General features: G+C 35.3%; 1 protein-coding gene across 2 annotated transcripts in view; it reads left to right on the forward strand.

Moving 5' to 3' along the window:
• Positions 1-13,604, forward strand: part of ETV1 (ETS variant transcription factor 1) — an 82,064-nt gene that overhangs the window by 3,560 nt on the left and 64,900 nt on the right. Inside the window, exon 5 of one of the 2 annotated variants that reach the window (XM_075922294.1) lies at positions 9,963-10,016. The exons of the other annotated variant lie outside the window; for it this stretch is intronic. Coding sequence (XP_075778409.1) covers positions 9,963-10,016 — 54 coding nt within the window. The remainder of the gene's footprint in view (positions 1-9,962; positions 10,017-13,604) is intronic. 2 annotated transcript variants of the gene reach the window in all.

A 13,604-nucleotide genomic window follows, 5' to 3' on the forward strand; every position in this document is an offset into this window, starting at 1 on the left:
CTGATGAGTTTGTCTTTGGGGACTCTGGGGCTGCTCTACCCAGTGTCATCACAAATTACCAGGAGAAATTGCTTCCAGCTCACAATCACATCTGCTTTTGGCAAGAACTAATGCACCAAGACTTCAAGTTCTAAGCCTCTGTTCAGATTTTAATTGCAATTGATCAGGTTTATATTATTGTACCTCGAGAGACTGCATGCAGCCAGAACTGGGCTTGCTGTTTCCTTTACAGCAGCACATATAATTATTTGGTGTTCTGGTGGAGTACTTTTCTGATGGCAGAAATTAGTTTCTCTGGGTTCATCGGGACGGGATGCTTCAAGATTTAAGTGCAAGTGTCTTCTTTCCATCTTGTTCACAGCACAGAACATTAGGTGTGTATCAAATACTTAATAGGGAAGGAGATTTATTTTTCCATAAGCTTTTTGATATTGTGTATAAGTTTTGTTTTTGTTTTTTTTAATTTTTTTTTATTTCTTACTTTTTATAGGACGGTAGATTGGGTACTAATTGTAAATCTGTCATTTGTCATTTTACAATTACTTATGGGTTTTAATGTTTCAGGTAACCTTTCAAGGCTCATAATATGGTTTTAACAAAATCTTGAAATCTGAATTTAGATTAGCTGTAGAGATATGGGTAATAAAAAGAAGGAGATATTGCTACAAGAGAACTTCAACAAAATTTAGAGGAGCGTTTTACAGCTAGAGATGTATTTGTTCACTTCAGTAATTTGTTTATTATTTAATGCTGTTTATTGTGAGTATGAAGATTCTTATATATTGTCTGTTTCAATACATCAAAGATTTTTTTTATTTGAACTTTACATGGAAAACTTTTATAACATAATTTAACATGATTTTAATGTAAACTAAACATTTCTGTGAATTTACACTGATTTAGTCACTGTAGGTATTCATGTGCTTTATTTTTAGCATATTCTATTGGATTATGCACTATTGTTGTTTACTGAATAGATGTTTTGTTTCCCTGGGAGAGGGGAGAATTGCATGGGACTACTTGCCATGGAAAGAAGGAAATGTTGCTGGTGGCTACTTAGCTTTAGGCTGATTTTTTGATAACTTTGCATGTAGTTGGTCAAGCTGTTAGCCTGTAAGTGTGTTAGTTTTGCTGATGTTTTTATTCTCTTAGCATGAATGTTTGCCTTTAATATGTGTCTGTCAAGATATTATCAAAATTTCTTTAATAAAGTTATAGAAAGGAGTTGGAATGTAAGTATTAATATATTTTTAATAATTGAAAATATAATGTTTTCCAACAGAATAGTCTTACACTATAACAATCAAATAAAACAGTGACTGTCTCTTTGATGGTAATTTTAGCAAGGATCTGTTGTTGTATCAAATCTCATTCATTTTAACAAACTAGAAGTTTGTCAAAACACTAATTGAAAGGTATGCTTTTCTTATGATAAACATTTAGTTTTATTTTTAGTGTCTGAATCGTCTCTTGTTCCTGCAAATGATTAAAAAAATTATTCTAAATCAAAAAGATTCTTGGCAGGTTGGCAATGTATGTGCAGAGCAGCTTAGTAAATTGGAAAAAATAAGAAAATGAAAATTGACTTATGTCATTTCTATAAATATACAAAGGATTGTAGTCGTGAAGAAACTGCATTTTTCTTCTAAAAGTAAATTAATTTCCCCAGTGCTCTAAGTTTTTCCTTATGTTTTTAAAAGAGATTACTTTGATAGATTAAAGCTAGGTGTCTAGCCCTTTGTAAGTAGGCTTGGAAAAGCTTGTAAATATCATATGGTAAGTATAAAAAGTTACTTTTTGCCTGGAGAGACCCAAACAACTGAGTTTTAAGTTTATATTTAATAATATATTTCTGCAGAGTTTTAAACCTAAATGTTACAGATATCTGCTATTCTGGAGTAGCAAAACTATAAATTTCAGACCACTGTCTGTTTTAAATGAGAACTAAAATAGTAATCTGCTTCCCCCAGATTTTACAGGCTTTGCAGATAACCTATCATAGAACTAAAGAAAAAAATTACCTTGTTTTTAATTCTGTGTTGACAAGTTTTTAATTATTTAAAAAAATCTTCATAAAAGATTGTAAACTTGCACTAGTATTTACAATTAAATACTAATGTTAGGGATGCTGTATTTTGGCTTTGCTGAAGTGCCTGCTGGATAACTTCAGCTAAGAAACAGATCTCAAAATTAGCTTGTTTACTCATTGTTAGATTTATCCATTTATGTCCTCCTGGACCTTCATAAACTAGAAACCTGCCAATTTGGCAGCATCAGTAATGTTTACATATTTTTTCTCATGATGCTCTGTAGCCAGGAAAGTGACCATGAAATTTTAAAGCATCTTGACCTTTTTTAAAAGGAGCAATGGCAACTGACCAAGTTTCTCCCATGAGTTCAGAACCCCACTGGGGAGTAACCAGGTCAGAAAATCTGCATATTAAACAAGAGAGTCAAGGGAGTTACAATGTATCACACGTGAAGAATGCTTGCAAAAAATTGCAAAGGCGTCTTCATACTTGGGACTTTTAGCCAGCATGTTTTTACAGAACAGGGTCATTTGTTGTTTACTGTAAAGAATCTTAGTAATAAACAAGTAAACACATAGGGATCTGTTCACTTTTCAGTACTTGTACACAACTTTCATTGTAAATAACAGGATTTACACATGTATGTTGAAGGACAAAACTAATCCAAAGTGCAAAATATAAATAGATTATTGTATTAGTTTGTTTAGGTAATATATATATTTCCATCCCAACCCTAGAAACTGAATCCCACTTGTAGGAAAGTTATGAGCGGTTATCTTTGTTTCTGCAGTACTTGAATTCTATGAAATAAGTTCATCTTCTTCATCTCCTATTTATATATATTAGGAAGAACAGCCACATTATTTTGATGTAAAATGTAAACTGAAGGTAGCTTCCCAAAATCAGTAAATAGGTGACAGAAAATAAATTTGAAGTATTTTTGTGGCCATAATATGAAAGTGGAAGGCTTTTAATAACTGTCTCTACTAAACAAAGAGTTAAAATTGCTTATTGCTAACCAAGACAAATATTGTTCAGATAATGTCTTTGTTTTTTATTTAAATATTGTGGCAGCTACCTTTTGTCATGATAATATCATATAATGCCTTTATTGATTCTGTATATTTGGAATTATATAGCAGTTGGCAGATCGCAATTATTCAGTGACTTGAGATAATTGGTTCAAATATTAATCTAATGTTATCTCAGCAAGGTTGCTTATACATATTCTGGGAAAAACAGAGGAAAGAAAACAACCTCTCTGCCACTGAAAGCCCGCTATGTGTGGTAGAAGCATTTGGGGTTGAGAGAATAATAGACAACAGTAAAACACATTATTTATTAAAATTGTCTCTTCTAGTATTTCTGTCACTAATTCCTGGCTGCAACTTGATAAAGATGAGTAAAAAGATTACAAAATGAATGTAGATTAACTTTTTAGAACAAGAGCTCTACATGACGGAATTCCTTCTTTGGTTGTAAGAATGAGAATTCGTCAAATAAAATTCATTAATATTTGCTGTATTGTTTGCTCTGATCTAGTGCAATGTAACTACTTTACAATAAAGGACACAGGTAATGGCTTTGTTCACCCATTGCAGTTCCTAGCTAGCCAGACAGAGGTGGGTGGTTCTCCCAACTTTTCCAAACTGTCGCAGGCACCCCAAATGATTTCTGTAAAAGCAATGAGTGGTCCTGTGGCACCTTGGAGACTAACCAAAATATATAGAATCATGAGCTTTCGGGGGCAAAACCCACTTCAGGTGAACTGGAGTGGAAATTACAGAAACCAAGAGATATGTTTAACAACTCTTGTTTTCTGTTATTTCCACTTCAAATCATCTGAAGAAGTGGGTTTTGCCCACGAAAACTCATGATTCTACTGTATATAGTTTGGTTAGTCTCCAAGGTGCCACAGGACTACTCGTTGTTTTTAAAGTTACAGACTAACACAGCTACCCCTCTGTTATTTCTGTAAAATATTTATAATTTTGCTACTTACTAATGGTTACGTTTGGGATGATTTTTAAGAAACGGTTTCTTTGATCGTTACTGCCATCATCAAGTTTGTATGCACATGATTTGTACACACATGATTTGGTGTTGCCCAATGCATTAAATCCCTAACTGCGTATTATGAAAGTAATCGCTTAGTTTGCATTGTTAATTGCATTGTTAGTTGCTCCAAGTCAGCGGAACTGACTTGCACCAGCCGCGGCTCTCTTTTTTTTCCGCTTTCTGCTGTCCTGTAATGAATCCCACCTTTGGTAAGAACACTAATCTAAAAGTCAGGTACTGTATCTGAATATATATGGTTAGTGAAGAAACATGGCCAAATGAAGACTATGTCACATCTTGGTTGAATTTTGCCTACTCAGGAATGTTCTAAAAGGGAGTAAAAACATGTTAAAGGTGAAACTTGTAGCCCAGTGAATCATTCCGTCTTCCACCCTCTCTTTTTTTTTTTTTTTTTTTTTTTTTGAGCTCTGGGCAGTTAGTGGATTTGAAGTTTAAATATTTGAAATGATTGCCTTATTTCAAATATCCCTAAGAAAAAAATAGAGAAAAATTGCATTTGGCAAAATGGTACTAACCTTTTATAAAATTGTTGGTTCTGAAAGTGTGCAGAGTGCTAATCTGGGGGCTTCTTACTTGATGAAAAAACAGATTATTAAATTTGTCCCAGTGCATAGTTATTTATTGACTACAAGGGACATAGAAGATGTAAAAAGTGAGGAGTGTGCATTTTAAATCAACTTCTTTATTTTGTTGCAGAAAAGTTCAAATCAATAACAAAAGCAAGATCCATCAAACCCTTCTTTATTTTAGTATAGATTATTCACACCAAGAGTGGTTTGCAGGATTTGGTCCCCATTTTTTAAGCTACATAACGTTTACTTGTCAGAGTTGGTTCCTTAAAAACAAGTTTAGGTTGTTTTGACAGCACATCTGGTGTTCACTTGGCAATGATATTTTTTCTTTTCATATTCAAAAAATTATCATTGTCATGCCTTATGAGTACTTCTGTATTAGCAGCAGCTGATTCTTTTTTATCTTTTTTTCTTAAAATATGATTTTGTATTAATGCTGTACTTTCTATAACCTTTTAAATGTTCAAAACAGATATTGAATGAAACAAAGCTTACGGGCCTTATTACTTTATTTTAGGGTAAAGCCGAAATAGTATTACTCAGATTTTTTCCTTTCAATTTCAGAATCTTTTGCCACACTGTGTGAATCTTTGATGTTTTGAAAACAAATTGTATCTAAATTAAAAAGTGAGCTTCAAGTTCTGAGAAGGGAGTAGTACAGGAAATGCTAAGATCTCTAAAGCAAAGTTCTTAAGAGAAGCAAGAAGAAATGGCAAGCTCTCTGCTTGTGCTTCAACCTTACTTGCATGGAGTGCTGAATTTCTGGCAGAAGTCTGTTGTTCGGAAAGGAGGGGTTAAGCTTTAGTGCCTTTTTGTGTATTAAATATGTTCCTTAGTGGGTCTGTGCTACCTTTGAGACAAAGCAAAGAAATCGGTATGTTTATGCAAAAAGTTCAAGTTTACTTTGCTGTTGCATTCTGGAAGGGTGTGACATGAAAAGCTTGTGGTTGAGGCCACATGGTTCATGCTGAACTGTGTTTTTGTGAATGGAGGCAGAACTCCAGTTCTGACTGCTTGTCTTGAGGAATTGCTTAGGAGATCAGCTGTCTCATTCACTGGCAGAAAGAATGACTCATACATCTTCTTCCTTGTTTGGCTTCAGGTCATTGTTACAGTGGCTAGAGCTGGTTTTAATTAAATATTAACTCCTTTTGTACTGGATATTTGTTGATGGTGACTTTTTAAAAAAAATTGTTTGCAATGAAAGAAAATAAAGTGCTCGCCTGTGTCCAGTTTAATTGTTTTTCCAAGTTGCTTTCCGTTTGCAGGATAGATTTTAAGTTTAGCTTGGAAAAGTATAAGTGTTAATATGGTCTCAGAAAATTAAAAAAGGGATATTAAGTATTTCTGTGCTTTGAACAGTTGCTTTTGGCAAGCTGACTTTAATTGTGTAGGTGATGAGATCATAAAATCTAAATTGATACATCCCTTATAATTAACATTTTTGTGTATTTCCCACACACCCCAGGACACATTGCTATAGGCAGAAAGAAAAAAAAATTGGTTATAATCTAGGCTAAGGCAACTGGCTGATAGTTGAAGGGGGTAACATTTCTACTATGACAGTCTGAGACTGGATGGTGAGTTGTTTATTAAAGTGTAATGAACTGATATTCTATTATTACTATTAGTAGTAAAATATATGCTTAATATCCCTGAAAGCCTTTTACTGTTTTTCCCCCCCTTTCCCCAGGCCTAAGCCCCTTAAATTTTTATGTGGAGAAATAGTCTGGGTGATCATTTCCGATATGTTTTTAATAGCCTGCTAAATAGAAAGGGAAAAAGTTTTACTTGTGTTTTGTCCTGAATGTGGTGATAGACCACTGTAGTTGTTCAGAGAACCTTGCTGAATTGCAGTGTCCATGACTAAAAGAAAAGAGGAAACGAATGATATATCCATGTATAAATGTGCATGAAGTTGCAACACTCCAAGTCATATTTTCCATTCTGAGATCCAAGTTAAGCTGAAGTTAACTGTGTACTTGCTGGTTTAACTTGTTACAAAGACTCCCTTTAATTATCAAAACTCAGGGTACAAAAGCCCTCTTCTGTTTGAATAATGTGATGGTGAGCTCAGTCCATTTCCCTTCTCACAGCTAGCTACTGTTGTAAAAAATCTGTGTACTGTATTGGATGGAGAGTTGCTTCAAATTCTGAAAAATGATCATGCGTGAATTTAAATTCTGTTCAGTTTAAAAAAACAGAGTTGAAATGGGAGACTAAATTGATAGTTCTGATTTCCATGTGTCTTATGCCGAGCAGATCAGTGACTCTTAGTTTTCAAGATAGGCTCTCAGATTTACTTCCTACAGCATTTGTTTTATATGGGTGTTGTGTGTATTTTTTAAGCATCCAAGAGAAAATGTATGGAACCGTGTGTCTGACATTTTGTACATTTTTAAATATAAAAAGCAATTGCCAGCTTTGCTAGGTTCTCTCCCCACCCCGCAGTAGCTTTTAGAGAAGCGCGTACTGGCAAATGTACTTTTAAGTAAATTTGCCAGTTAGAGTTTTGACTACATTAGTCACCTTCTATTTTTACTGTTCTTTTATAAAATGGTGCATTTGGTTTTCTTAACTATGTTCTTTTAACTCTCGGGTGTTCTGTAGTATCTTTTTGTAATGAGCCCCCATTCTTCTCTTATTCACTCCAGTGCTAATTGGGGTAAAACCATTGAAGCCAGTGGAATTATGCTGCTTTGCAGGAAAAGAAGGAACTTTAAAAGAGGATTTTTGCCCCTACACTTCTCATCATCTGTGTAGGAAAAGAAAGAGCCTGATTCACCACTGTATTATTTCAGTTTTATGCTGGTGTGACACTACTGAAATCAATGAAACTGGCATAAAGCAATAGTGAATCAGGCCCAAAGGCTGGACTTGGAAATTTGCTGGAAAGAATGTAAAACATGGTGGACCCTGTTCTGCAAACAACACAAATCAATATTAAATATATTCTCATGTGGAGACTACAAAATCAAGCCTATTTATTTTTGTAACTAGACTGGTATTTAGCCTCCTGCTAATTGCAGTTAAAATGACATGAAACGTATCTATTTGTTTTATATTAATATTTCAAGGCCAAGGTGTCTCATATGGATATATCCTATTTAAAAACAATCGAGTTAATAAATAGAAATGCTATCAATGTATATGTACCTGAAATTAAAAAAAAAGGAATGCAAAAGATCCCTAAGGTAATGACTGTTAACTGGGAACGCTTGACTTCAACATTGGATTTTCTGTAGCAATCAAATATTTGGCATATTGAAGGGAAAATTTAAATTTCTTACATGAACTGATCTGAATAAGCCAACTGAAATTTACAGTGTGTTAATTTTTGGTTGACTTACCTCTCTTGGGGTTTGTGTAGCCCTTGAGTTCATTACTGGTAAGAATGCTGCGGTTTCTTTTTGGGAGAAGAGAAGATTAATGCATCAAAAATTCCTAGGAGTATTTGATATGGTAAAATGTACTTTCTGCAGAATTTTAGTTCTCATTATTTAATTTAAATATTTTGAGATATACAGTTTGCTTCTTAAAGGGCTAGTTTTAGTGTGATTAAATGCTAGAAAAAGCTTCAGCGTCTGTGTTTTCCTCAGATTAATGTTAATTATTTTTCGTATATTTGTTTTAACACTTGACTACACCCTTGTTTATAGCTTATCCAAAATATTTTGTTTTTAAGGTATATTTTCTGTAATACATTAGGTAGGATTATAAACAAACCCATGAGAGTCACGAGAGTCATGAGAGTACCATATTACTGCTTTGTGGGACTGATCCTGAAATACTTACTCAAGAAAAAGCGGCGAGGAGTCCTGTGGCACCTCATAGACTAACTGAAGTGTAGGAGCATAAGCTTTCGTGGACAAAGACCCACTTCCTCAGATGCATGACATGCATCTGAGGAAGTGGGTCTTTGCCCACGAAAGCTTATGCTCCTACATTTCAGTTAGTCTATGAGGTGCCACAGGACTCCTCGCCACTTTTGCAGATTCAGACTAACACGGCTACCCCTCTGATACTTTACTCAAGAAAAACTTTCAGTGAAATCAGTGGAAATTTTTCCTGAATTAAGGAATGTTGGATCAGTTCCACAGAATATTGTGCACCTTAGCACTAAAGGATTAAGAGTTGGTAAGTCTAAAGAGATATTGTCACCACTTGGATGCGTAATTCTCAGTATATTCGCAGATGTTACACATATGTATAAAAGCAAACCAAGCCCTTAATATTTCATAACTTGGAAAGCCTTTACAATGATCAAACAACATATTTTTCTTTAGTTTTTTAAATAGTTTGATATTCAGTGTTCCAATAAATTGTTATGTAACCATTGTTTACTATTTGATGAAGCATGTTGGGTTATCAAGTCATGGAAGAGGTTTACTTCAGTTACAGTTTACTCTTGATTTGCTCTCTTTGGACAATAATTGTCTACCATACTTTCAAACAATGACTTTCATGTTACTTTGCTGTGGAAGTTCTAGATGAGGTAGTTGGATAAAAGAGCAGTATTTTTTCAATCGTGGTAAATTGAGGTTTTGTTAACTTTAGAAGTATTTAGAAAATGGGACCATGGCTGTCCCATTTTTGCTAGTTTCCACCTTACACAATTAAATGAAACAGTGATTCAGGTATATGTCTACTGTGCTAATGCCTGGAATGTTTACAAGGCATTATGACAATTTGGGAAGAGTTAATATTTTGACTGTGTAACAAAATGGCATTGTGTTATCACCAGGAAACAACCATGACATTTCAGATGCAGTTGGAGTTATAGTATTAGATGTGTCATGTTTTCTAAAAGTAAAGATATTATAAAAGGCAGAGGGACTCTGGTTGTGGTTCTCCTATTAAGTATATATTTCAGTCCCACCTGAAAACACAATAATATTGAAATGAACATTCTGTGGTCCAGCCAAAGACTCTTTGACCATTTAAAAACCAAAGTTAAAAAATGTTTGTCTGCAAGTGTTACCCATAAATGAGACGAGTTTTCTTGATGAAGGGAGGTGAGGGGTTTAAACATACAAAGATGGTTTGAACATTGGGACTTATTTTTGTGCAGAAGTCCAAATACAACTTTTGAAAAGTCATGCTAAGGGGTTTTAGTAATGGTTGAAGTCATTCTCATGCTTGATTTCAGTCCTAATAATGGTTGAGCCAACAAAATCGTAGTTTTGACCTTGGCTGTGCTTCAAGGTTAGCACAATAGTCTTCACTATTCTTTAGTGGCTTCTCTTAATTTTTCCCCCCATTTTTTTCCCCCTTTCTTCAGCTCAGGTACCTGACAATGACGAGCAGTTTGTGCCAGACTATCAGGCTGAAAGTTGTAAGTATAGTATGATTCATCGCTTTCTGAAAAAAAAATTGTCTCAATTTATAGTATTCATGGTCATGTGATGGTCATGTGTTTGCCTTTCAGTGATATCAGCACAAAGAATAAGTGAAGCAAGTAGGGTTCTGAAATGCAGCCAGTAAAAGCTGTTTTTGTTGAAGGTGTAACCATTTAGAGGATGGTCCCATTTTTTCTTTTGTCACTGAAGCAGAGAAATTCCCTCTCATTGAGCTCAGTAGGATAACGGACCTTTCTGTTTCTCTTGAATACCAGGAGAAAGGCGGTAAACACTCTATAGACCCAAGTAGTGTAAAACAAAAGCAACTAGTTCCTTACATAAAAATTATTTAAGATTCTCTGTGGGTTTTCTAAAAGGTCCTCTTATTTTGTATTTACCAAAAACTACATTAATTAAATTACATTAATATATACAGCATGGCACATGAGCCATATGTTGCTTTCCAATCTCAAATGAAATTTTGGTTGGCGTTAGTAGGCATTTTACCTGAGTTAGAACAACAAGAATTAGCCTTCTCTTGTGTTAATCCACTTGCTTTTTCTGAGTCTTTTGGTGTGTGGATCAGCTGGATATTCTGCCTGGTTTGCAACTTATCTTATTCATGCCAGAAACTTATTTATTTATTTTTAACACATGCATCCCCCCTTCCCCACCACACACACTCTTCCCTTGCTGCAGTTCCAGGTGCCCTACTTTTCTATTTCCCTTTTTGAAGTCCTTTTCACTAGTGCTACTTAGAGCTTTGGCTGGCAGAGGATACACAAGGCAATGGCATGACAAATATTGTCTGGTGAGGCCAATGCTGTCTTGCATCCCCTCTCCACCCCAACCATACACATATTACTCCCTATGGCAAGTTTGGCCTCCATCAGTGGTCACTTCTGGGCACTGTCTGCTTACAGTAGAGTTCATAGCTGCTTTTCTACTGAGCTAAATAACTTCAGTTATTGATCCTACTAGTGTGAATAGTTACAATCAGCTAAACTAAACACCTGTTTAAATTAGCATTCATGTATTGTAAAAATAATAAATGGAGGCATGAACAATTTTATAATAGAGATCTCTCAAATTATATTTGAAGTATTAAAAAAAAACCAAGAAAGCTAACATAGTTTCAAAGTTACTTAATTTCTTTGCATTTCTTGAAATTGTTCAGTTTACTTAGATATATTTCCTTATAACATGCATCATAAAATATACATATTTTGTGAAAGACTGCTTTTTCCTAGACTGATTTTACTCCAAAACTGAAATATTTTTTCTTTTTTTAATAAGTTGTAGCAAATGGTCCCTCGCATTAACTCCTAAAGACACACAAATGAATATGGATAATTACTTTTGTATTAAAATTTCCCCCTCTCTTTGTATAGCAAGTTCGTCTATTATAATACCAGTGTTAAACTTGTCTGTAAATTGAAATTTAAGATTTCATCCTACATACACTGTTGTTTCCAAATAAAATTTGCACATGCACAAATCTCTTCCAGAAGAGTGCAAAGTTCTGCCAGGGCTTCTGTTAACCCACAATTATTGCTCCAAAATAAGTCAATGATTCCTGGAGAATTTGTGAACTGTGAATGAAAAGCCCTATCAAAGTTTGCCATGATAGAGAAATTCTCTGAAAGTGGATACTTTTGTTGTATGTCAGAGTTCTTTAGCCATAGCTTACACAGTATTATCAAAGGAGCATTTATTTCTTCATTTCAGTTGTTTTCTTTATCTTAAGTAAAGGTCAGGCAAGCTTCCTGGAGAGTACTCTAGTAAAGGTTACAGAGTTTCAAACATAGACTAGGATATAATGTACATAACTATGAGCTCCTCACAGCAGAAATAGGCAGAACCCCCTCCCATGGTGGGGACAGAATATACTTTACTGGGGCTCAGCCCAAGCTGAAAATCATGGTATGTTTGTGGGGGGGAGCCTGAGTTACAAGTTTGTGATGGGCCTGCAAAGTTATACTTGGGCCCTTGAAATGGGAAACAGCATAAACAAAGTCAGAAGGAAAATACAATTGCCAAATGTCACTCCTCACAATTTTGACTGCTTCCTCTCCATTCCAAACTTGCCTTTACAATATATTATAATGTATTATGTGTTTCTATCTCTGTCATGAGCCTCCAGTAAAAAGCCTCCAGCATTGCAGAGCACACAAGTTTCACTGTGTGTGACTGATAGTCAGTTGTAGGTTCTGTTCTATGTACGTAGTTGAGCTAAGAATGAGGGTGAAGGACAAGAGATGTGGCCAGTGGAGTAGTGGTCATGGCCACTATGCTATTGCAGAGGCAGCTGCCCTATGCATTGCTGGATTTCGTAGCCCTAACTTCAGAGATGCTCCCTGAATGAGGCCTCTTTATTTGGGCTTTGTCCTAAAGGGTGTATTCGTGTGAGAGAATTTCATCCAAGATGCTTATAAAACATATCTTCCCCAACCCTCTCCCCCCCCCCCCAAAGGTTTTGCCTTGCAGAATTATAATCTACAAATAGTAGAAAGGAGAACAGTGGAGGTAGAAGAAGTAGTGAAATTTTCTTTCTGTCCTTTTCTACCTAAAGATAGCTCTGGAATATGATGTTCATGTGTGGGGTTAGTTCCATCATGAAGGAAAGTCTTGCTAACCTAATAGCAGCAGCAAACAAGATGGTAAAGCTATTCCCAGCATACGCCAAGATTGTAGCAATGATGGCAGAATGTTTCTAGTGCTGAAAACATTAAAGTTGGCAATGATGGAAGCAGAAATATAGAAGAGATGTTAGCTGGTGCTGGTGCTTCTAAGGACCAGGTTTTTTTATCAGTATTGAGCCGATTAGATGACATAGCAAATGACATATGCCAAGTGCCTGCATCCCTGTTCGTTAGTACTACTGCTGCTGAACCTGACAGTGGGAAACTATCAGAAATACAACCCACCTTACCTGAATAAGTGCATGTCTACCTGCCATGGCAAAGCACATTGGAATGTCACTATCTGTTCACAGAAAAACAGAGTGAAATAGGCAAATGTCATATAAACATTTTTAGTTGAAAATTATTTGTTTTGTAACTCTGTCTACAGTTAAGCATGAGTGTCCTGCTTTGTTGCTTTATATAGCAGCAGAGAAATTCCTAGTTGCTATTTTGCAGAACTTTTCTAATTATTCTATATTTGAGGAATGGTAGCTTAATTTAAGGTAAGTATAAGAGAAGTAGCATATATTGAAAGTATAAAAAATGCTCCAAAAATGAGGAAAAACCCCTCAACCAGTGTTCTGTAAATGTTGTCTATATTTTGACTTGTCCTCTCCTCAAAGTTCAATAAACCTATTTTGGTGTCGACCTCCAATGTATAAATTACACGCCAGGAAAAGAGTGGTCTGTGCTATCTCTCTGGGGTAAGATTTCCTGTTGTTTAAAGTTCATTGACACGTACGGATGATGCGGGAGCCAAATCCTGCTGCCCTTTTAATCAGCAGTAAAGATCTCAGAGACACTTGACTGAGTGGGCCACAGACTTGCCATTGTAGGAGCTAAAATTGTATTTAATGATGAGTTTCATTGAAAGCTTGTGTAGTTTGGGTGGAGATTTTT

This window comes from Pelodiscus sinensis, chromosome 2 (genome assembly GCF_049634645.1).
Source record: "Pelodiscus sinensis isolate JC-2024 chromosome 2, ASM4963464v1, whole genome shotgun sequence".
Lineage (NCBI taxonomy): Eukaryota > Metazoa > Chordata > Testudines > Trionychidae > Pelodiscus > Pelodiscus sinensis.